This window comes from Bos javanicus, chromosome 2 (genome assembly GCF_032452875.1).
Source record: "Bos javanicus breed banteng chromosome 2, ARS-OSU_banteng_1.0, whole genome shotgun sequence".
Taxonomy (NCBI): domain Eukaryota; kingdom Metazoa; phylum Chordata; class Mammalia; order Artiodactyla; family Bovidae; genus Bos; species Bos javanicus.
In genome coordinates this window covers 20,833,117-20,857,619 of record NC_083869.1, presented here as the reverse complement: position 1 = coordinate 20,857,619, position 24,503 = coordinate 20,833,117, and the positions used below count along the sequence as shown (strand labels likewise).

At 49.2% G+C, this 24,503-nt stretch overlaps 2 protein-coding genes across 3 annotated transcripts; both read left to right on the top strand.

Annotated features, from left to right (window-relative positions):
- Positions 1 to 4,125: 4,125 nt before the first annotated feature.
- On the top strand, positions 4,126 to 6,630 carry HOXD8 (homeobox D8). 2 transcript variants are annotated; one of them, XM_061434661.1, is made up of 2 exons: positions 4,126 to 4,757; positions 5,147 to 6,630. In XM_061434661.1, exons 1-2 carry the CDS (start codon positions 4,220 to 4,222, stop codon positions 5,437 to 5,439), a joined length of 831 nt encoding a protein of 276 aa, XP_061290645.1. In that variant the 5' UTR covers positions 4,126 to 4,219; the 3' UTR covers positions 5,440 to 6,630. The 2 variants fall into 2 exon arrangements, with proteins under 2 accessions (XP_061290645.1, XP_061290642.1); XM_061434658.1 differs by having other exon boundaries at positions 5,144 to 6,630.
- LOC133235961 (uncharacterized) lies at positions 6,489 to 24,477 on the top strand. The gene is made up of 5 exons (XM_061397729.1): positions 6,489 to 6,498; positions 9,799 to 9,978; positions 10,134 to 10,923; positions 21,703 to 21,728; positions 23,907 to 24,477. The coding sequence occupies exons 1-5, from the start codon at positions 6,489 to 6,491 to the stop codon at positions 23,966 to 23,968; spliced, it is 1,068 nt and encodes a 355-aa protein (XP_061253713.1). The 3' UTR covers positions 23,969 to 24,477.
- The last annotated feature ends 26 nt before the right edge of the window (positions 24,478 to 24,503 follow it).

Sequence of the window (24,503 nt, the reverse complement as noted above, 5' to 3'; positions counted from 1 at the left end):
CTCTCAATAATATTTGACTATGGCCGCCGTTAGCTCCTTTTTAAAAAAGAAAAATACGTCTGTTATTTGGGGGTTGGGAGAGTTAGTGCTCTTGGGTCGTTTACTTAGGCCGAGCATCTCCCAGCCGCATGGTCGAGGGAAAGAGATGAAGTTACCACTTAAATGACCTTTCACAAAAATATCTAGCCCTCCGCTCCAAACACAGAGCAAAAATATTGTTGGAAATTATTTGTTTGCTTATAGATAAATTAATCGTTACAGCTGAATTGGAGGAAAGCATTTTAGAAAATGAGAAAAAAAAAAAAAAGATCAGCCTCTTAGGAAACACCTAAACTGATTAAAGTCTTCACTTTTTAAAAAAAACTCAAGTGGAATGCTCAGCCAATTCATTTTGCTCTGTGACTTTTGATATACATTTAATATCTCATTTATTGTGCTTAGAAGTTCCAATGAACACACCCCAACGGGGCTTTTCCAGACAGGCATTCAGAGATAAATCAAAAACGTTTTTAATTTGCCTTCTATCCCCACCCCCATTGTCCAGTGAAATGGGCCTGAAGCATTAAAATTACAAAGTAGCTAACATTCAGGATTTAATGCTACATGTAAGAGCTTTAATAGAAAAAATGAACGAATTTAACTTCTGTAATTTCTTAGCTTTTGAAGTCCGTGGCTCCACTGTTAAAAAAAAAAAAAAAGGCCTACAGCAGTTGATATTTAGAAAGTTATGATCTGGTTGAATCTTGTCCATCCTGTAATTGTGGGCGATTACAGAATGGGGACTTACTATGTCTGGCAAAAGAAGGGCTGGAAGCTTTTGAAAAAGACACTACTGGAAGCTCTCGGGAGCAGAAATATCTTTGGCATTCAGGAGCCTCTGTTTTCTGCACTTGACTTGTCGACAATCAAAGAGATGAAAGCATTATTAGTGTCAGCGATCCAAGCTCCAGTCAAACTAAAGAACAAGATTGGAATTGGTTTGAGTTGAATAAAGAGAAGTTAAGCTCTCTCTGTTAGAGGTGGCATTTGGCCACTAGAGAGCGCCGTTGCTCCATTTTGTGATCGTAAAGCTGGCGTTGCGGTGGAAGAAGGGCTTGATTAAAGATACTTACAATCCTATGTTAGATTCCAAATTAGGATAAATTTAACCAAAAAGAATCAATGTGCACTATTACATTCTCCAGAAGTATTTATTATGTATAAAATTTTGGCTTAGGATTTCAGAAAACTTGGACTGTGGCACAGTTGAAAACGTTACGTTAATGCATTGTATCAAAACAGAAAAGTGTAAAAGAATACATGTTTACGAAGTTAATCGCACTCTGTTCCCATTCAGATTATAAACGGAATGCTTGAAGGAAAAAAAAATTAAACTGTTTTGTCCCAAGAGGAAATGTTGTCTTACAATGTTTTCGTAATTAGGCCAGAATGTGTGTAGAAATGACTTTGTAGTGTTTGTGTTTCTTTTTCGCCCCCTCAGGAATCACAAAGTTCTAGAAAGTGCTTTGTATTATTGACATCTGGACTCTCTCTTCTTTCCCCCCATTCCATTCCAAAATCCACTATCGAGGGTTTAAACACGCGCGCGCGCACACACACACACACACACACACACACACACTCCAAACAGTGAAATTAAAAGGCACGATTACGAAGTTTGTTTCAAGGCTTTATTGAAAATAATTACTCTTTTAATTGGGTATTTGCAAGATTGGAGTACAAATCGTTAACCGTCCGAATCAGTTCGCCTAGGGATTTAAAGGAAGTTTTTAACCTGGTGATAACCGGCAGAAAACAACAACAGCAACAAAACCCGGACCCCTCACCACTCACACAGCAATACTAATTTTAAAATAAGACATGCCTTTATAATCTGCAGATTCATTAGCAAACCGTTTACCTTCACTATTTTCAGCTATTCCCTGTACAAATAAACATTATCTTGTTATGCCTTTCCGTCTCGACCTTACTTTCTCCATTTGCAAAATAATAATATTCTGTCCACCCGGACTAACCTCAGGATCTCACCCACGAGCTGGGCCAACCCACAAGGGGCAAGAGGTAGTTGAAATCAGTCGCCTGCTACGCCTTTGGGAGCTGTCTGGGGGTTCTTAGACATTGTGATTTGTCGTGAAAAGCCAGTAAGGTGTGTTTAAGTTCTAGCGGGGGCGTCCTCGGTGGGCTGAGAGAGTGTTTCTGAGGTCGGCTCCCGTGGGCCGGGCGCCCTCAACAACAATGATTATCCCAAGAAAAAGGGTCACCCAAAGACCCACGAAAAAGGGCAGAGTAGGCAAAGGAAAACACACTCAGCAGAGACCTATTACATTTATTGGACACTGAACATCATCAACACAGGAGTAGAGGTGGGGGGAAGAAGAAGGGGAGAGAGAAGGCGAATTGGTGGTGTAACGTCAAGAGGCTTCAGAGCCAGTTTCTAAAATCAGGAATATTTTTCCGATTCACACTCGATTTTCCCACGGGACACGGGACGTTTCTCTTCCTCGTCCTTCATAGAATGAGTTTGCTTTCTTTACCTTTGGAAAAATTAGTAACTTTTTAAGTTGAACACGGCGCCTGTTCTCGGCACTAACTTCACAAGCTTGTTGCATGAACTAGAATCGTTAGAAGATGGGCGCCGCCTGCAGCTGCTTGGAACCGGCATGTTCCGAACGCCGGCCCGGAGGCTCCTTGGGGGGCTCCCGAGTGTCGGTTCCCCGACCTCCGCCCGGGGCCACCGCCTGCCGAGGTCCTCTCCATGCAGGGGCTGAGACCCGGAGCCGCGCGTCCTGCCGGAGAAAATACCAGCCTCCCCAGCGTGAGTCCTCCGCGGCTTGGAACATTTCTGTCTGCTTTTCTATTTACTCCCTCAGCAATGCTAATGTTTCCCCTCCCCACATTCTTCAGGCTGCCCCCTGCGCCTGGTACTGACGTCTATCAAGGGTGAAATGATGGAAACTATATTCATGGGCATGATTTCCATTAAATATCAATTAACCTGGGAGCCTCAGCCAGGCGTGCAGTGCGTCAAGGGTAAATGTACATCTCATTTCCACAAGGCCCACTCGGCTGGAAAAGAAGGGCTTACTTAGATTCGCTTTGATAATGCACTTTGGTATTGAGGTCACCTTTGTGGCCTTTAATCAAGCCACTTGGATAGGACCTAACTCAAATATTCAGTCCGGATCGTCTACACGGCTTGTCCTCGTTCCTTGGGCTGCGCCCGCGTGTCCAGAGGCGCAAAAGCCACGGCCAACCTCTGAGGGGTTGCTCCAGGGGCCGGGGAGGGAGTCATTTGCTCCACAGTCTCCTGGGAGTGGCCTCCCTGCCTCCCCGCTCCCCCACCCTCAAGTGTAAGGCTCTGCGGTGCCCCCGCCCTGCCGGCCGTGGCCCGCATTCCCTGGGCCCCGGGGGCACGGCGAGCCCTTGGCAGTGCGGTTTTATGGGCCCCCTTTAAGGCTGGCGGAGGCATCTCCGCGCCAGCGTGAGGCGTCCCGTCGGGTGCAGTGATGTCGCCTCCGCGCGGATCCCTCCGCGCGGTTATCTCGCGTCCATCTCGCTCCCTCTCCCTGCAGTGGCGTGGTGCGAAAATGCCTCGCCGGGGCGCACCGGGGCGGCAGCCTCGGCAGCGGCGGCGAGAGCGGTGGGAGGGGGCTGCGGGGGGGGCGAGGTGAGAGGTGGCGGCGGGCAGAGGGTGTTTTTTTTTCCTTTTCCCTCCAGAGCGGGGGTTTGTAAACCGAAGCCAAAGAGTGTCTCCGTGGGCCGGGCGCACTTTTTTTTGTTTGTCCCGGTGCGCTCAGGGCCGCCTGGTGCCTGAGAGGAAAGAGTGGAGGCAGCGGGGCAGGTCACCCGGGGTGTTGGCGAGTTTATTGCGGCCAAGCCGGCGCGCGCCGGGAGAGGCCGGGCGGGCAGTGGAACGCGGGGGCTGGGTGAGGCCCTGCGACCCGCGAGGGAGGCGGCGCGAGGTCGAGGCGGCGGGCGCGAGAGAGGAGCATGAGCGCCCAGTAGCGGAGTGCCCGCGGTTGCGGGGTCTCAGAAGCGGCGGGCGGGCGGGTGGCAGCAGCAACGTAGCCCGGCGGCCCCAGTGGCGCGAGCAGCCGCCCCAGAGGCCCCCGCGGCAGTGCGGTGGCGCTGAGGCGCGCTCCCTGCCTGCTCCGCGCCGCCCGCCCGCCCGGGGCCGCCCTACCTTGGCCCCCGGCCGCTGGCCGCCGCCGCCGCCTCGATGAGTTCGTACTTCGTGAACCCGCTGTACTCCAAGTACAAGGCGGCGGCCGCGGCGGGCGAGGCCATCAATCCCACTTACTACGACTGTCACTTCGCGCCCGAGGTCGGCGGCCGCCACGCCGCTGCCGCCGCCTTGCAGCTCTATGGCAACAGCGCCGCTGGCTTCCCGCACGCGCACCCGCACCCGCACCCATCGCCGCCGCCCGCCGGGCCAGGTTGCAGTAGTGGGGGAGGCCCGGGTCCCGGCCAGGACTACTTCCACCCCGGCGGGGGCAGCCCAGCCGCAGCCTACCAGGCCGCCCCACCTCCTCCGCCGCCGCCTCCCCCCTGCGGTGGGATTGCCTGTCACGGGGAGCCCGCGAAGTTTTACGGATACGATAACTTACAGAGACAGCCGATTTTTACGACCCAGCAAGAGGCCGAGCTGGTACAATATCCTGACTGTAAATCGTCCAGTGGTAATATTGGCGAGGACCCAGACCACTTAAATCAGAGCTCGTCTCCTTCTCAAATGTTTCCCTGGATGAGACCACAAGGTTGGGATGCAATTTTTTTTTTTTTTTAAGCGGGGAGAGGGGGAGAAATCTGCTTTCATCTCACGTAATTGCTTTAAAACTCCCCTTTTCTCTCCCTCTCCTTTTTCTTCTGGTGTAGCTTACAGTGACTCTTATTCATGAAGTAGTACAGACTTTTTTTTTCCTTTAAAGTAGAAACCATGAAAAGATGATGGGGGTCATAATAATTGCTAGGACGTTCTCGCTGTCCCTCTTGCCTGCCCGTGCTATATATTATATCAGACCTAAGAAGAGTTGTGTATATTTCACCCCCTTAGACCTGTTTCAGAAACCTCCAGCAACCTGCAGACGCACCATTACATTTTTAATGTTTATTTTCTTCTTTTTTTTCTCTTTGTTTTAATCAGCAGCTCCTGGTAGACGAAGGGGAAGACAAACCTACAGTCGTTTCCAAACCTTAGAGTTGGAAAAGGAATTCCTTTTTAACCCTTATCTGACCAGGAAGAGAAGAATCGAGGTTTCCCATGCCTTAGCCCTCACCGAGAGACAGGTAAAAATCTGGTTCCAGAACAGGAGAATGAAATGGAAAAAGGAGAACAACAAGGACAAATTCCCGGTTTCCAGACAGGAGGCGAAAGATGGGGAAACCAAAAAGGAAGCCGAAGAGCTGGAGGAAGACCGAGCCGAAGGCCCGACAAATTAACTTCTACCTTTAAAATTTTACCGCAGACTATTAAAACTAATGATCAGCATATGCTGGTGGACACCACCTGTTTTCTTTTTTGGAAAGGACTTTACCTGTGTTTCAAGCTACCTTCATGTCACTGCTCTTGAGGTTTCTGCGCTTTGAGAGGGATTTGGGTGTTTAAAAAAAATGTTTCTAGTGTCGCATAGAAACAGCCCTTGAGCTGTCCTATGTAAGAGTAATTTGATACTGACCTTGTAGCTATATTTTTATAATGGTAGTTTTTAATGTCTGAGCTGGTGATTTTGCCTCGACAACGTAAACTTCCTAATGATTAGCACTAAATAATTGAATATAAAATGCTTTATTAATCAAACAAGTGCACTTGAACGTTTTAAATCTTTTCTTTATGGTGAGTAAATTAAAAGAAGTTTATTAATTTTTAAAAATTATGCCCGCAGAATATTTACTTTATATTATTTGATTAAAATGTGTTATTTATATTTTTTCTGCTTTTATAATGAATGGTTCGGGTGCCTTTTGTTTACTCCAAAAGGTTTCTTTGAGAATTTTGTAAATGTAGTATCTCTGGGAAAAGTCTGGGCCAAATATTGAGAAAAGCACATGTTAGCTGAAGAGTGTAATGTATAGTCCTGGCTCTGCAGCTTCCTTAAACTTGGGGAAAATGTTCGGCTAGTGACAGAAGTTTCAGGACAATGTCAAAGTTGACATTTAATAATTTTTCTATAGTTTATACAAATTATGGCAGTTTAATCATCTAGAGTGAATGAATACTTGAAAAGTCAATTATAACATTTTCACATAGATACTTTTAGTCTGGCAAGTCACCTTGTGGAACGCCTCTCCTTTCTGAATCTGCTTTCGTTTTGAACTGTGCTTGGTATCGCCTGCAACTGCTAGGTCTTTGTGCTGTGGCCGCCGCTGTGATTCCGGTTTTTGTGTTTGTGTGTTTGTTTTTTTTTTTTTTTTTTTTCTGAGGAGGTGCCATATTTATTTGTATTCTGTTTGCATGCCCATTGTGAGCCAACTTGTTGTGTGCATCTCAGATGTCGGTTGGTACGTCCTCTGCTGTTCTCCAGGTTGGCCTCACCTATTTGAAACAAGCCTTGAGAACAAATGCAGAAAAATCCGAGTGTAAACAACCGCTGCAGAATATAGCTAGCTCCCTAATAAAAGAAATGAATCCTTTTTCTAGAGCTAGTGTCTTTGAGCGCCGCCAATAACCCTTTTCCTGAGTCAGGAACAATCTCCAGGACTCATGTGAAGGCAGCATCCTGCTAAAGCATCTATTTGATTTTTAAAAGGTGGGAGGGGGGTTACCTGCACCCTTGCTATAAAAATAAATGTGGGGTGGGGGGAGCTCTTTTTCATTTCAGAGAGGGTCAGCTAGGCTATTCTAGCTTCATCTTGCTCTAAACAACCTTGATAAGATACTGGGAGAGCTTTGAACTTCGCAAAGGACTGGAGTTGTAGGCCCAGTGGGTAGCAACCCAGAGTCCAGATTATACCACAGCTTATTCCATTGAGCCAGCGCTGATGCTGGGGTTTGGGATCTGTTATTAACAAGATATCCACTTTCCATTTGAGGCTACTCCTGCAGCTGCCATTTTATAAGGGAAGAGGAGGAGGAAGAGGGGCAGGAGGGAAGAGGAGAAATTCAAGTAAACTAACATTTCTCCCCACAAAAGGGAAAGCCCCTTTATCAGGTAGACTTGAAGAATTCTCTTCTTTTTCTCCTGGAGAAGGAAAGTGTTTTTAAAGAGGTACATTTTAATTTCCAGAGTGGCTTTTATTGCATAGGTACGAAAATGGAATCCTATACTTTGGGGCCTGTATCACTTGTTCAGGTGATGGTGGACTGTTGCCTGCTGCTTCAAGGACCAGGGAAACATTGGCACAGGTTAGGCCGGAGGCGAAGCACCACCTGGCTTTCTATCCAGGGAAGAGGCCATGGCTGTGGCATTTGCTGACCTGAGCCAGGAAAGAGTTTTAAGTCAAGGGTGGCCTGGGGCTTAAGAAACATTTGCACAAGAAGAGACAGCTGCAAACGTGCCTGCTGGATTTGGAAACGTTTTGCTCTGTGTGTTGCCTGAGACTCTGCTGTTGACTGGTTTAGAGCAAGTGTGCCAAGTGCTTGAAAGCATGGCTAGGAAACAGTCTGGCTGTGGAGAGGGTGGGAATAAGCTGGCTGGAGACTGGTGCTGGCTAGACTCCAGCTGCCCTCCATTTAAGGGATTCCTCTATTAGCAAAATTCACTGTCTTCTACACAAGAATTCTCCCTGAAAATCATTTTTAGAGCCATTGATTTGGGCAAGACTCTATATGGTGCACACCCGGTGCATGGATTGCTGTGGAAATCAGTTAAGGAAGGGCGGTAAAAATGTTTTTTCCTCCATTTTGTGCTACTCTGAAAGTGTTGTACCTTCTGGCCTTGTGGGACCCCTAACCTATGGTAAATTCGTAGCTCATGTACACAGAAAGACTTGCAAAAATTAGTACACTTGAGAGTATTTGTACATTTACAGATTTGGTATTTTGGGTATATATTTGTTGTACATATATATACATTACTCACGTAGAAAGTGTTGGTAATTAATGTAAGTATACATGCTTCCTTTTGTAGTTCGGGAAAACACAGATTTGTCTTCAAATAAAGTCTGTGGAATTACAATCACACACACTCACCACCTTCTTTCTTGCAGTGGCTAGAAACCCCCATCTATGAAACCCCCACTGTGTTTCATGCAGACAACTCCCAGTGACGAGTGCAGGAGATGCCCTTCTAATTGGCTCAGATCTGTAAACATCCGAGGGTTGCAGCATATCGAACCAACATTTTTGCTGCAGAAATTTGCATAAGCCTTCAGAGAACCCTTTGGAAACAGTTGACACTTTGGTGCCCTGGACTGCTTAGAGAGTCTGCTTAGAGAGGTCTGTAAATCATTTACAGAAAAATAGGACCCTCCAGTGTTAACACTGGATGAAAAAACCAAGGGTCCTAAGTGATTTGGGTTCTCTTCGTAGACCAGAAACACACAAAAGATGGTGTGGGTCTCAACGGTTCCTAGAGAAAAGTCAGTTCAGGGGCTGCCATTTTGTGAGGTTCCACAAAGCCCAGCACATGGCTTATCTCTGCACAGGGGGAAAAAGTACAAATATGGCTGCCTTTTCAAAAGTGCAGTCTTTTCCTAGCCCTCCTTCCAACCAGCTGAAATGGAGGGTCATAAACTCTGCCTTTATTTGGGTAGAGGAAAATTGACAGTTGAGGTTATTTCTCAGAATGTTTCAGAACTAAACAATGTTCTGAATGTATAGACATGTATAGACCAGCATAAAGTGTTACTGTTTGGGAAGGTCCAACAACATGCTCTATTTTGTGTAATTAAAATATTGTTTAATTATTCCTCACTGCAGAAGGTGTTACTCTTTCACATCCAAACTTGTGTCCTCTGCTTTCCCACTGTTTGCTGAATCTGCACGCAGCTGGTGGTGAACAGGGGAAAGAGAACATTTTAATGAACCCGGCTGCTGCTCTGGGTACCTCTAGCAAAGTTGGAGATCACTGACTTTTTCTAGAAAGAATATGACTTTTGCTGACACATGGCAACAGAAGTACTTTAATCAGAAACATCCAAGGTCATCAGAACTTTTTCAAGGGATACACATAGCCTGCTCCAGAGGGTGCTGTGTGCTTCCTACTTAAGTGTATGACCACTTAGGTACTTGGTGTGAGGATGTTAATTGAGAACTTACACATTGAAATCCTAATGCACATATTTATAAATGTATTACTTGAAATCCAAAGCAGTGTCCTTGAAAGGATGGGGTGGGGGTGAGGAGAGGTTACCTCTTACCGGCAGGTTTGAAGCCTGGATGGCCATGCCCATGCATTAATGATGAGGGGAGCTAGCCAAGGATGTTTACCTTTAGCTGGGGTTCCCCGGAGTAGCTTCCATGAGAAGAACGAAAGGAATGGCACTCCTGCCTTTGAAGAAAAAGAACTTTTTTTCCAAGCCTGAAACTGGGGAGCTGCTTTTTTCCTGAACAAATGGAGTCCCTCTCCTCTTCAATACTGCACTGAACAGGCTCTTCAATGGACAGACATTTTGGGGGGCAAGGGAAGAGGGGGCTAGAATTCCATAGAAATGCGAATTGCACTTGGGGAGACTTAAACAAGGATTTTCAGAGGGTATTAAAAAAGATTGACTCTTCTCTAACCCAGGACTGTCCCAGGGGGATGTTTCTATCTAGATTAAGTATAGGTATTGGGAGTTCAAACTGTTATTTTGGAGAAGTTGACAAGTACCTAAAACCATTTTCAGCCTTTGAGCTGATTGGCAACTCTCCTACTGCAGAAACCCCAAGAAACAGGAGGGACCCGGTTTATGTTGGAGAGAGCTGGGTGGGGGAGAGCACACATTTTCTTGGCCTGCAGAGCCCCGGTTTTCTGCACAAGGTCAGACTGGGTGGCTTGCCTGAAAATGAGAGGGGCAAAACCCGAAAGCGCTTGACTGCTCTTTCAGAGAGGCCTTTTGGTGAGGGGAGGAGAGGAGAAGCCAAGAGAGGGGAGAGTTGGGAGGGGTGACTGGCAGGATCACCTCCCCAAGCGAGCGCGGCATTCATTCTCCCTGAAACACAGCGCCCAAGGAGCAGAGGTTTCAAGCCAAAGAACCAAAATAAAAAATAAAAGGGAAAGAATTCCTAGAGAAAGGAACCGTGAAGTCTAGAAAGGCAGAGCGAGCGGTGGAGAGGGACACGGAGAAAGAGGAGGAGGGAGGAAGAAAGAGGAGGAGGGGGAGGAAGAAGAGCAGAAAAACGGAGAGAGAAGAGGGGAGAGGAGAGAGAGAGAAAGAGAGGAAAAAACATGGCGCTTGCGAGCTGTATGTGCAAAATCCGCAAGGAATTGCAGTAAATTCCTTTTTGTTTGAAGAAAATTTACAACTTGGTAATAGACCTTTTTATGACCTATTTGCGGTCGTCATTGGCTGCGGCTGGTCATGTGCAGGCTCCGCTCGCCTTCACGGCCTTTTTCCTGATTTCCCAGGCGAATTTCCCCCCGCATTCTGCCTTCCTAGAGCCTCACCCCCTCTTTTTCTAACCTTTGTCTCCGCAGAGGTGGGCTCCAGTCGCCGGCTGCGGGATTGCGGGGTCCGCGGCGGCCTCGGCTCGTGCCCGGCGCCCAATTTGGCCCCACGGCCGCTTCGCCCCGGGCCGCGCCGCTGCCGCCTCCGGAGCCGGCGGGGAGCCCGGCGGGCGGGAGAGCCCGGAAGGAGCCCGGGGCGCCCAGGCCCCCACTGGCGCCGGCACCGCCCGCCGGGAGCCGCCGGCCTGCAGCCGGGTGGCCGAGACGCGCGGTTCCGACGCGGCTCCTTCTCCAACATGAGTGGGTCCCAGCCGCGCAGAGCGCGAGTAACTGGGCAGCGCCTAGTGGATTACAGCCGCCGCCGGGGACGACCGCCGCCTCCAGCTCTGCACCTCCGGTAAGAGCGGCCCCCGCCCCGCGCTCCCAGCGCTGCCACCGGGAAGCTCGAGGTGCCCACCCGTTCGGTTAGCTCGGGGAGCCCGACCCGAACCCCCACACTTCCCCGGGGCCTGGGAGTGCCTGTCTGCGTCCCCTGCCTCCAGATCACTCAGGTTCTGAGCGGGCGTCCCCTGGGGCCCTGGGTGGGGGCCGGCTGAGCTCAGAAACAGAAGGGAAGCCCTATTTCCTCTGGAGATGATGAGAGGTGGATAGCGGCATAGATCGAGAGCCACAGGATCCCCGCCCTGGAAGACTGTGCAGATGGTTTCTGGAGCTGTCAGCTTTGCTGGGGGTCACTACAGGCACTCTGAAGTCTAGAGCAGTATTTTGCGGTTGGTCTGTGGTCAGAGGTACCTGGGAGGCTAACAGGTGTTTTCTGAGGGTTGGAGCTTGGGGGTGGGGGTGGTGTGGATTCTGTGTATCAGGATGGTGCTACGTTTGTTCATCTAGGCTTTGGTGAGTGATGCTGATTTTTAGAGTTTTTGGTTTATTGGGCCTTGTTTATGGGATGGAATTTTAAATATTAACTGCTTCTCTAGCTCTCAGATGATTTTCGTAACAACTCAAGAAAGGTTCCACACACATCTGTCAGGTGAATCTGGGTTATTCTGTGTCACAAAATGGATGCATGTTTTGAGAGGTAGCAGTAGAGCAGAGGATCAGAAACCCTGGTGCAGGTCTTGGGGAAAAAAACAAGAGACGTTTCAGAAATTCTAAGCATGCTTAATAAGTTCAAGCATCGTGTGTGTTTCTTATTTGTCAGAGTAGGAAAAGAGTAGACATTTTGCTCTCTAAATGTACTGTTGTGGTGTGTGTGTGTTGCCTACAAATGAATAGCATAGCAATATTACCAACTCGACTTCAAAACTAGTGAACCAAAATATCTATGAATCGAAAGAAAATTATTTGCAGAAAGAAATGCTATTTTCTCCTACGGATTTTGAAGGGCACTAGAGGATGCAGTTCTCAAATCCCATTGCCTCTTCCCTCATGGACACGTGAAATATTAAAACCTCAGGACAATCTGCCGCATTGCGCATGGGGTTGACCTGTGCGTGGCGGAGCATTGTTTTTTCAGGAGCCAGCGGAAAAGCCTAACTCACTGTTCTCCCAGATATCCTAGTGTGACCATGCTGGCCTTAAACGCATTTCTGAACAATAAATGACATTTTTATAGAAAGGTATTTTTAGTAAGTAACAACGGAATCATGCTCTTTTCAAAATGGAGGGCTACGATTTGTGGCTAGTTGACGTGCGCAATTGTCCTCGATCACTAATTATGATCACTCACAAATGAGAAACTGATTTTAAGTCCAGAATGTCTGTATTTTGTAAATATCTCTGTTAGAGTACTGCTGAGATCATTCTTTCATATTGGTATCGAGCATTATTACCTACTGAAAAACAGGCCTCTGGACTGGGGCTCCCAAGGCCCTCCCCTGGCGACTTCAGGAGGAGTCCCTAAATTGCCTGGAGTTGTGGTGGGGGTAGGGACGAGTTGTGGCCGTGATGGCCAAGCCCTTGTGTTCCGAGTTTCAGTAGCCTCTCCCTGGGTTCAATGACTGAGCGCGCCCAAGTGACTAGGAACCTGGGCGGTCTGCAGGTCCAATTGCACAGCAGAGGGTGATGTCATGGGCAGATATGGAGGACTAAGGGGTTTTTCCTAAGTCCCGTAGTAGCATTAAGAGCTTAAATAGTCAATTGCATCTAAGGGAATAAATACGCTGCCAGTCACATCTGAACTCAGGCCACTTAGTCCAAGAGGAGACTAGTCAACGCTTTTGCCACTACCGGAAATGCCCCCACTGTCCCTGTTAACCCAATTTTTAAAAACTCAAACGAAATTAAAAATATAGTTGGACCCAAAGAGCTCACAAGCCGGGGAGTGTAATTCCCAGAGTCCTCGAACCGAACCTCTAACCGTGTATAGATTAGGGAACCAATGGCACGTCCGGGCCTTAGTGTCAGGCAATGAGATGGGCTTGCGGTCTCCCGGAGGACCAGGAAAAAGAGCGAAGCTCGTTGTTATAAACGTGGCCAAGCACCAGGGTTGAAAACCGAACGTATTTTCCTGTCAGATGCTCCTCCAAATAAATATATCTCGCCGGAATTCTGTTTTCCGAGCTCGAGAAGCAGGGGAAATAGGAACAAAGACAGTATTTCACTCTGGGCTGGCAGGCAGCTGCTAGAGGTATTTACGGCCTTGCCGCAGTGCGACCGCCGGGCAGGGCACGCGGGGGCACCGGAAGCTGGGGAGAAGCCACCAAGAACTCGGAATTCCGACTTAAGTCCAATTTAGGGCCAATTTTCCGAAATTAATGCGAAAAGATACCCTCTTTCTAGTAACTGGTCTCTTGGATTTCATAGTAGTGCAGAATGTGGGAGAAGTCGTACTCTCTGGACGTAGGGTGGTTCCCTCTCCCCCTCACCCTCCCCCCACAAGCCTTGATTGATATGAAACTGCTGATCCAAAGGACAGACAACCTTGAGGGTTTACTGGAAACATGGCGATTTTGCTGGTTTGGCGGAACAGGGCTGGCAGATCAGAAAGGACGCGTGAAGCTTTTAACAGGGTTTCCTGCAAAAGTATGTTTCCTGTGTCTCCAAGATGCGGCGTTCAGGCTCTTCTGCAGTTACGCGCTGCAGCAGTGTGCGGTGCTGCACACTGCCCAGCGCTGCGCACACCTCCCGCACAGCTTAGTGCGGGGTTGCGCCTGCCTAGCTCGCTCGCCCAGCGTCCGGCGCATGTGCAATGAAATAACCCAGCCTAGGGATCCAACCAGCAAAGCACGGATAGGGGGAGGGGGCGAGTGGACTCAGAGCTGGAAGATAAAACCCGATCTCTCCACTCCTCCTTGCCTCAGGATTCGCTCCTGATCTTTCCTTTATTCCAGCCTTCAGTCTAAATATAGCCAAACATCTTGCCCTTGACCACGTTATTTTCAATCATCTTGACTCACCACCTCACCCAAATTTAAATCTGTACTTTAGAAACAGTATGCAAATACGAGCTAGTGACCAGAAGAAAACCAAATCTTTCTTTCATGGTGTTAAACATACATACATTTCTAAACACCTTAAACGAAGATTATATATATATATATATATGTATATGTATATGTATATGTATATGTATATGTATATGTATATGTATATAATCCTCAGGGAAGTGTATAGATTTTTTTCAGCCTGGTGCTTCTGCTTTGGGAAAAGGCCTTTCCTCTTGGCGCCTGTTCAAACCGCCAAACTTCAGGCCAATTCTTCAACCGGACCATTCTCGGATCTTGTTACGCCAGCGCAGCACGTTCGAAGGCTCTGTGGGGACCAGTGGCTCAGCAGAAAGCGGTCAAACAAATAATAAATAAATAAACGCACGAACTGTAGGGTTTTTCCGCCTGGGCTCGCCTAATTAACGGAGGATGCACACTCCTGGGTCGCGAGCCTGCTGTCAGTGCTAGGGGTGGGACTGGGGGTAGGGGTGGGGGCGGCCAGAAGGAGTCGAGAGGGCCCTGAGGCCGCCCCCATGGGAAGGGAGGACCAACTCAAGCCTCTGGCTCTGAAAGACCTCTGCCCGCGCTAAGAAGCCGGGGCCTCGGGTTTCCGGGGCTGGAACAGTCCCCCTGCTCCGCTGTCTGGCGCCTTGTCCAGGAGGAGGCGCTGTAGGACAAGCGTCCTGTCGGCTACGGAGGCGCGGGAGATGCCCCGGGCGCTGGCGGGCGGGAGCGTGGGAGGGACACTGACCCCGCCCCCTCCGTCTCTCCGCCCTCCACCCCAGTTCACAAAGTGTTTTCCGCCAACGAGGATAGTGGGCGATGCGGCGCCCTTTCCCGAGACTGGCAGCAGAGGCAGCTCGGGGCCCAGGAACCTGAAGGCAGGTTCCGGGGTGGCGGGCCACCTCACTTCCTCCGCCTTCCCGGAGGGGGCGCGATTTCTGGGCTTTGGGCTCTGAAGAGCAGGAAGAGGGTCTGGTGGGGCAAGCCACGCCCAATCCCTACCAGCCCCTTCATTTGGCTGCTGTTCTTGCCACTTTCCTTTCTTGCAATTCCTGGTACCTAGAACCGGCAGCCTTGAAAACCCGAGCGTTCAGCGTCGCCTGCCTCAAGCTGATGGGCTCGCTCAGGCTCACTTAGAACAAGGCCTCGGCCCCGGGACTCCCTCGAGGCTCCGAGATCCAGGGTGACTTCTTGCGTGCGACTTGAAAATCCCGCAGTTACTCATCTTTCCCCTTTTTCACACCACCCCCACACTCTTCTTTACCCATTGCACCCATTTCAGGCCTTTGGTGGGCTCCATGGGGGTGTTTCTCGCATCAGCGGTGACATCCCCAACTGGCTGTGATCCAACCTTACTGTTCCTTGTTGTCTCCTTGCAACACAGTCTTTTGCTTCCCTCATTTCCCTACGTTAGAGCAGTGATTCTTAATGAAGGCCCGCATTCAAGCCTCTTCTTTATAATGCAGGTTCCTTTGTTTCATGCCAGACTTACTGAATCAGGATGTCCAGAACCTGCAGTTTATAAACACTCTCCACCATGGCAGTTAAGATGTATGCTTATGTTTGAGTACTGGTTGAGGGTCTTTCCTGTGTCTTTTATGATTCTGTGGTCTACAGGGGCCAAGTTCTCGCTACCATTTAGCAATGCCCCTCCCCCTAGTTAAGGGAGCTCCCTCCTTCATCCGGTTTTCTAGGGGATCTTCCTGACCCAGGGATCGAACTTGCGTTTCCTGCATTGCAGGTAGACGCTTTACCATCTGAGCCACCAGGGAAAAGTCATAAGCTGACTAGTTGCTACCAAATTGGGAAGGGGAAATTGACCGCTTGCTAACTCAGAGATTTTTTCAAAGAGGTGAATAGGTTCTAGGTACAGACTGCCTCCTATCAAATTTTTTCCACTGAACTGTTGTGTGAGCTTAGGCAAGTAGGGCAAACTCTCTGGGCTTGTTTCCTCATGTGGAAAGCAGAGATAATTAGAGTACCTTCAAGGGTTGTTATGAGGATTTTTACTTACATAGCACTACTATGTGCCCAGCACTATTCTATTTTACATATATTAACTCACTGATTAGGCACTTAAAATGGGTTTTTGGCACTACCAAACATTCAATACCTGTTTCAATCACATATTGAATAACAAGCATTCAATAGGTGTTTCTTATCATCAGTATCCTTTTTCTGTTTAATAATCAGGCCTAGCCTTTTACAGCTGCGAGAGACCTGGTTCATGCACCCAGTCCCTGAATTGTACAGAGAAGACAGGCCCAGGCTTGGTCACAGGAGAACATGGATCTGGGGCTTCCCCTGTTGCTGTAGTGGGTCTCGTGGGCCCTGCTTCCTTGGGTCTCATTGTCTGGCACCTGCCTACAGGTAGACTGAAGGGCCACATCCAAGAAGAAGGTGCCCCTAGCTCCTCAGTGGGCAGATACCAGGTAGCAGAAGCCTCACACCCACACAGGCACATCCGTGACTCTTACAGAAGGTTCAGGTCTTACTAGAGAGCAGGCCACCTTCTGGAGCCACCTTCCTTACCACCACCCAGTCACAGCCTCTTTTACAGCCCCAAGGCAAGTACCCTTTTTTCAGTATCTTGAAAGCTGGGACAGAGTGGAAAAGCCAAAGGCCAGTGGCCAACACAAAGGAGGCAAGGAGTGTCCCACAACCTTAATCTGCTTGTGTTCCAAGATCTGGGCTCCAGGGCCATGGCTGAGCCACAGCTCCCACCTTGGGCCATGGTGATGTCAAGGTGTGTCTTAAAGAGGACTATCCCCCTCAGATCTCCATCAGCCCTTCTATTTTTTGAGATACTTTATATCTTTTAAAAAGAATTATATAAATACTATCTCAGGCTATAACCCACACATATGTACACCCCTCCCATGCAGCCAGGTTCTACCCCTTACCCCTGGCCTCCAAGACTTATGACTACAGACTTTTCCTAAAAGGGCCTCTGCAGCCCTTGGCCAAGCTGCTTCTGCCTAACCAGGAGTCCACCTGGATCAGATTTTCTGTCCAAACACACCTTGTCTCTCCTGCTATAAACCATGTCTAGCAGAGTTTGGCCCATGAAATTGGGCCCAAACTGGGCCCAATGCTGCAGTTGCCCAGTCACCGCCATCTCCTGATCCATCTAACCTCTGTTCTTGATTCTCAATGGGCTTAGATGGCTATTCCACACCCTGCTTTTCTTGGACCCACTGGAGTTTTTTCCAGGTCTGGCCCCCCATTAGAGGTCCCACCCCAGAGCCCGTTCTTTTGGATGCCACATCTCACTATTGGAGTTGTTACCTCCGGGGTTACCTCTCCTTCCCAGAAGACACCAAGGCAGAGTTCCAGTGAGCAGACCCTACTGTAGGGGGAGGGGTGGGGGTAGCAGGAGAAGTGTTGTGTTCCTCTTTCAGCGATAGACTATAGTGTCAGGAATATGAAATTATATTTCTCTCATGCTTGGGACTCCCTGTTCAGCCCTTCTCTGGCTCTTCCCCAGTCTGTGTCCCTAAGTGCCAGGCCTGGCGGTTTCCTTCCTACACCTGGTCTAGGGGATTCATCTGAAGTCTCATTCCCACTTATCCTGGTTTGGAGATAGTTTAAGAGAAGAGTTCAGCACCACATCTGGGCAAGAGGCCTCTTGCACGTAAAGGTCAGAATATCCTTTCCTAGGCCATATAGCAAGGAGAAGGCAATGGCACCCCACTCCAGTACTCTTGCCTGGAAAATTCCATGGACGGAGGAGCCTGGTAGGCTGCAGTCCATGGGGTCGCTAGGAGTTGGACATGACTGAGCGACTTTACTTTCACTTTTCACTTTCATGCATTGGAGAAGGAAATGGCAACCCACTCCAGTGTTCTTGCCTGGAGAATCCCAGGGACAGGGGAGCCTGGTGGGCTGCCGCCTATGGGGTTGCACAGAGTCGGACATGACTGAAGTGACTTAGCAGCAGCAGCAGCAGCAGCAGGCCACATAGCAAGGGCCTCTAGGGCAGGCAGAGAACGGACCTCGTTACATTTGGAGTGCAGCTGATGCCTCCTGGGCCCCTTCACTTTCTCTTCCTTCCTGGGAGTGGCTCTGGCATCTGGGTTGGGAGAACCCTGTGGGGGACTCTAGCTCATGGGAGCTCTTTGAGCAGAAACTCCGAGAACTGGCTCTTCCCAGTCAGATGGGGAAGACAGTGCTCAGAATCTCACTGTACCCAGCAACAGGTTTCTAAGAAGGCTTCTACCTCTTCTCCCCACCTCGTCTTCATGACTTACCACCACCACCATTGACAGTCCTTGGAAAAGCCCCAAGAAATCGGCCCAAGCTAGGCTGCTCTTCTCCCTGGTGCTCAGCCTTCTTACTAGACAGAGTTTGTGCTTCCCCATTCCACACTGTCATTCATCTAAAAAAGCCCAAAACTGGGGGCAGGGGCCAAGGGAAGATCGGAGGAAGGTGTACACTCTCCTTAACCATGTTGTCTGACTATCCTAAGATTAGAAAGTGATTGAAGTTGTGTGCCTCAATGTCTTCCTTTCTTTCCTCCTTTCCCCTCAGCAGAGCTAGTTACTTTCCTGTTATCATCTAAATATACAGAGTAGGCTGTATAATTTTATTCTTCTTATGTAAGCCACAGTGAAGACTGTGGGCAAGTCCCAGTCATCATCTTTCATTATCATTCATTCAAAAAATGTCTCTTGAGCCCAGATTAGGTGCCAGATATTGTTTCAAACACCATCTCCTCAGTCTGGTCTTCTCTTTACACCACCCTTGTCCCATAAAAAGCTCATCACAACTGCTTAGAATGTCATATATCCTTTGGTTAACTCAGTTTTATTAAGTTAGGAATTAAGGAAAAATAAAGAAGGCTTTCCCAAGCCCTCAAACTTTTTAAAAAATGGATTATAACAAGGACTTGTTTTGAAGCTGCTCACCTAGTGCTAATAGAGTCAGAAAACAGTTTTTAAAGGATTGATCTTTACTCATATTTTAAAAACAGATACTGCCAACTGTAAAAGAAAAAGGTACTTCTAAGTGGGCTAATGGGGTGGGGGTTGGGGGAGAGAAATAAATGCCATACAGTCTGGACTAATAGCTCCCTGCTTCATATCCAATGAATGTGAAATTAGGAAATGGGTTTAAAAATGCACAGAGAATGGGTGGAAATTAGAATGCAAAGAGATTTTAGTAGAAAGGAATCTCTTTCATGGGTTTGATAGGACTTGCTGATGAGAACTTTCACAACTTAATTTTATTTAGAAATCTTAGATGTATATGTGCTCTACAAAGCTACAGAGAACATCCATTCTTTTAATTGGAATAGTCAAAATCACATGTTTCCACACTGTTTGGTAGCAACTCTGGTGGGCTGTGGAAGGATGCTGAGGGGGGCGGTGTCAATTCTCTTTTCATTCACTCCCTTTGGTGGGAGCTGGGGGTATCTTTCCCACCCCCACCTACCTCAAGCACAGAGTCACACTCTCGATGGAGCAGTGCTCAGGCCCAAGCTCTTTTCTTGGTTTTCTCAGCGGGAGAGCAGCTGCCTCCTCCTCTCAGGCTCTCCCTCTGGTGGAAGTGGCAGTGTGCGGGGTGGGGGCGGGGGGAGTGGAGGGGTAATATCGGGGAGAGATAGGATCTTACCCAGATTTGGACCCCAGGCCCTGTGGGACTGGGGACATCTGACTTCCTGGGCTTGGGTTCCTAAGAGCCTCATTTGCTTCCTCACACCCTGTCCCCTTCACACCAGGGCTGTTTTATTGTTTTATAACCTTCTTTAGAGCTTCAGTTGCCAAAGATGCCCGATGAGGCTATTCTCTACTTTCTCACATCACCAAACCCCAAGTCTTGCTGTTTTAAGCAGTTTGGTCACTTGCAAAGGCTTCCCTTCTAGATCTAAGCAAATTACAGAAACCTCTAGGCATGTGGCTACCTTCAACTTTTGCTGAGCCCATTCACAATACAGAGCCAAGTGTTAACTCCAATTGCCACCCCCACCCCCAAGCCCACCCAGCCTCCAACCGCTCTTTTCTTATTGAAGCTAAAACAAAATTTGAAATAACTTCTGGTATAAGCCAATAGAAATGACCTTTGGCTTTCCTCCTTATTTACCACATCTAGAGCTAGAAAATGATTGAAATAAAGGAGTTGATGGTACTCACAGCGGATGCAGCCAAAGAATCATAAGACATGCCCACCAACCAGCCTTTTCCAAATAGCACTATCTCCCCCTCTAAACAGAGTCCCTGAAGAGATGCTGTTTGAAAAGACCAGGGTATTGATATGAATATGACTTCCCCCCTTGAATCCTAGATATTTGGAACTATTTAAATGTGAGGGAACAGTTGCAGTGAACCTTTATTTAGTGAATAAAAGTTTAAAGCCGAAGGTTATTTATGGTTCTGCAGAGATGGGACCTGAGTGGCTATTTACGAGCACGTGATTCCAATAAACTTTGTTTTATGGCTTGAGAGTTGACAAGCCAAAATATAATTCCCACCATAAATTAGGTTAAGAGCATACAAGTGCAGATGCTTGGTTCCTGGAGCAGCGATAGGAAAGTGAGAGGCTCCAGCTAGCGCCGGGTTCAGAAGCAGACAGATCTGCTCCCAGCTCCCCTGCCCACTAGGAGAGAAAACCAGTAAGTCACTTATTACTCTTTCCAGGACAACTCCAGGGGTGGGGGATTTATCTGCCCCATCTTTTCTGCCTGGTGGTGGGGAGAAGTCCCATGGAAGTTAATTTTAGCTTAACCTAAATCAAGAAATAGGATGGGAATCCCCTCTCCCTTCTAGACACAGAAAATTAGGAATTGAGGGTTCTCACCTCACCAGAGGAACTTTCTGTCTCTCACCTGCTCAGAGTGACGTTCTGCTTCAGAAGAGGAATAAAATGGGTAGCCTAGGTAGACAGAAAGTTTAAGAATGGAGATGCTCTGCCTCTGCGATTTCTCAGAGAAGCCCCCTGTCCCAGAATAAAACTAGAGGAAACTGAAAGCTGGACATGAGCCCCTGTGAGGACCACTGCTTTGTAAGATTGCTTTGTGGGTTCTCCAGCAAAAATGCTGATGAAATGATGTCATATCCACAGAACTGGATAACAGTCTAAAGCATTGCCATTTACCTTTAAACCCATCGATTTTCCTCTTCCTTGGCTATCATTTGGGTCCTCATTCCCCTTGGAAATTGCTCTTTGTTTTGAATTAGAGCTGAAGTGGGACGGCAAGTCCCAGCCTTGCCTGGTCCTTCTTTGGGAAGAAGACAGTTTTGAGGGGGCACTGGTTGGCTGGGGAATTTGAAACCAATCTGAAATTGGAAAGGGGGTGCTGAGTTGCTCCAGCTCGAGACAGACGGGGAGCTGGGGCAAGGGACAGATGCAGCGGCTGCCCCCTCCCCAGTGGACCTGCGCCCACACAGCCGATTTTGCAAAAGGAAACACACAAAGGCCCGTTTTCTCCTCACTTCCCGTTTTCCCACGGGGGAAACCCTATTACAGACCGCCTGAGTCGGGCCAGGCAAAAAGTAAGGTTTTGCCCAAAGAGGTGCATGGCGTGGGGGAGGTGATGCGGGCATACTCTCCTACCGCGGGTCTGCCCTTGAGCACTGCAGTCTCCCGCTTCGCGGAGAACTTGGCGCAGTTCCTAGGGGCGGGCATCCGAAGCAGTAGGGAGGTCCGGGTTTTGGTGGGGTGTCTGGGCCTTGTCATTTTTCTGTGTATCATCCATCTCTGTTTTATTATCCTGTGGAATTTAAGTGACCCCGTTTTCATTGCAACAGGTTCGGGACCGTGAGACACCACTGCTGTAAGTACCTCCCGGTTTCTTCCGAATCGCGAAGGGGCGGTATTGATAACTGGGCGGGTGTGGGGAGAAGGGCCGAGCCAGGGGCGGTGGGCGGGTGGAAAAACGGTCCTTGCCTCCCCAGGCCTGGGTAAGCGAGGGGAGCCCGTTTGGAACTGGAGGATCTAAGCTGGACTCCCGGGAAGATTTTCTGGGGCCTAGTTTCCAGTCACCTAACTAAGGGAACGCGCCGCGAGCGCTCGCTCTTGTCTCCTTGGGCCTCCCTGGACCTTCCCGGCCTTCCCAGGCCTCCCCAGCTCGCACAGGTGCAGCTCCGCCTCAGCGGACGCGTCTGTGAAGAGCTTGCAGCTAATTAGCAGCCTGCCCTATTAACAAGTTGTGTCGAGCATCGCCCTCTGCTCGAACCAACCTGCTAAGCACCCAGGCAACGCGATCCCCATTCGCCGCCCAGCCCAGCTTAACCCGGTCCAGCCTGGCCCCGACCCTCTCTCGTTGTTTTTTTTTTTTTAAATAAAAGGAATGTGGAGGTGGGGGACGCAACCCTTTACGGCTGCGAGTGTGTTGGGTTGGCCCGCTTCCGGGAAGGGCTGAAAATTCTGAGCTTTACGTGAAAGTCCCTCCTACCCTCTCCCCCGGCCCAGCCCCGGCCTCAGCGATTTGGGTCCTGGGTTGGGGACTCGGGCTGAGGAAGGAGGGAGGGATAGGGCCCTTCTGATTCACTCCTGCTCCTCTCTAACTGCAATTCGAGAATTTCTGCACCAGAGCCGCTAGTGTTGCCGGCAGACAAGGGGGAGGGGTGTTTGGGGGTGCTGTTGGGGGCAGAGATTCTTGGGGTGTTGGGCTCAAAAATTTGGCCCTTTCAGAATTGCTTATGCCGAGGAAGACAGGTACACTTCTGAGGAGGCCTGTGAACTCTCCAGGAAGGCTATCTCATTAAGATGATGGTGGTGGGGAGAGACTCCAGGAAAGACCCTCATGCAAAACGGAGATGGTTTTATTTTAATGAGAGATGGAATGTGTGAAGATGTTAAGAACCAGGCACCCTCCCTTTCTGGTGAGACGTCCTCTTTCTAGGGTCGGAGAAGATAGGGCTTGGCTCTGGGCCAGATTTCTGCCCTCCAGGCTGGGCAACATAATCAACTCCCTAGGGGCTGTGCCCACCCCCTAGGAGTGGAGGATCCACGCAGTACATAGTTCACCTCTACGAATCAGGCTGTCTCAAGTGAAACAGGCCCTGCAGCTCCAGGCCGGAAAATCCAGCGTCCCCAGAACTCCTGGTCTTGCCCTCTTCCTGTAGCTCCCCTGGCTCTGGGTGCTTATCTCTGTGGATGCTCCTTGCTTGCAAACCCAGGACTGGCACCCCGTAGCTGAACACAGCACAAAAAGCCGGAGACATCAAAAGCGTTTGTATGGGCAGTTGAGCGGGAGGTGAATATTTAACGCTTTTGTTCATCAATAACTCGTTGGCTTTGACCTGTCTGAAGGAGTGGAGCAATAAGGTGAAATGCAGGTCACAGTGTCTAATAAATATGAAAATGTGTACCCTCAGGTCCCCACTCATCCCAGCAGGCTCCCCCAATTTTTCTGGATAAAGTCTAGACCCAAGGTCCCCAGGAGCTCTTGGCATTAAAGGAAGTTGGGGGAACCCCCTGGGACAAGGGAGTTGGATGTGGGGCAGTTTCACAAGGTCTTGTTAGAATTGGCACCCGGGAAATCCCTACAAAATAGCCAAAGCACTGGAACCAAAGGATTGGGGGGAGTGTGTGGGGAGTGTGCACAGTGGAGAGAAGTCAGCCAATTTTGCCAGACTAGGGGTGGGGGGAGTGGAGGGAATTCTCCCTGTTCCACCCCACCAGGCCCAAGTTGAGGCTTGAAAACAATTTTTGAATCATGAAGGTAAAATAAAAAACAAAATGAAATCTCTCTAGCTTAGAGTTAAGGATCCAAAATCCCCATCCAAGCCCAGGTAGCCCTCTGTCCCCGAAATCCATCCCAGTCCTGAGCCCTCTTGGTGCTGTGAACTGAGGGCTGAGCCCCAGACTGCGCCGAAGCACTAGGGCGGCACACTTCGTGAACTTCTGTACTCTTGTTTACTGCTGTCGGCAAAGCAAAAATAATGAAACTTTGTGATATGTTTGTAAATGATTTCGAATGACCCCTCGCCCTGCCCTTCACCATTAGTACACCAGCCCCAGCCCAGGGCAGCTCCGTGCCTGCAAGCAGCGCCTGCCTCGGGTTGGTAAGCAGCAGCCGGACAGAGAGGCCAGCCGGGCTCAGAGCCCTGGAAGGTAAACGTGCGACTTCTTGGAGAACTAGCTTAGCCAGCCAACCTGGCTTGCCCTGGCAGTGGGCAAAAGTAGGGGCAGAGGATATTCTCTCTTGCCTCTTTTTCTTCTGCCACTAAGGGCATTTTCTACTTTCTGGAAAATACCACTTGATGAGGGAGAGGGTGTTATGTGCATCCAGAAAGGGGATAATAAAACAATTGCTATTCTGCGATGGATTATTTTTCTTCTGTTCTTTTCTTTCTTTCTTAAGAAGACTGTCCTGACTCCTTGGCTGCTTGGTAACCCCGGCTCTGGTACAAGGATGGGGAACTCGTTGCTGCAAATTGCCACCAAGCACTTCAGACTACCTGAACTGTCTCTGAAAGTGAGGGTGGCTGCGTCGGGCTGGGGGCTCCAAGGAGGAGAGTCTGGGGCTGGCAACAGTCTGGGTACTTGCTCTGGGTGGAACCTGGAGGCAGTAACGTTGTCTATATATACCCTGTAGAACCGA

Coding starts and splice junctions, on each gene's coding strand:
- HOXD8 (XM_061434658.1), top strand. CDS start 4,220: ATGAGTTCGTACTTCGTGAACCCGCTGTACTCCAAGTACAAGGCGGCG. Junction 4,758..5,143: donor TCCCTGGATGAGACCACAAG/GTTGGGATGCAA, acceptor TGTTTTAATCAG/CAGCTCCTGGTAGACGAAGG.
- LOC133235961 (XM_061397729.1), top strand. Junction 10,924..21,702: donor CCTCCAGCTCTGCACCTCCG/GTAAGAGCGGCC, acceptor TCATTGCAACAG/GTTCGGGACCGTGAGACACC. Junction 21,729..23,906: donor GACCGTGAGACACCACTGCT/GTAAGTACCTCC, acceptor CTTCACCATTAG/TACACCAGCCCCAGCCCAGG.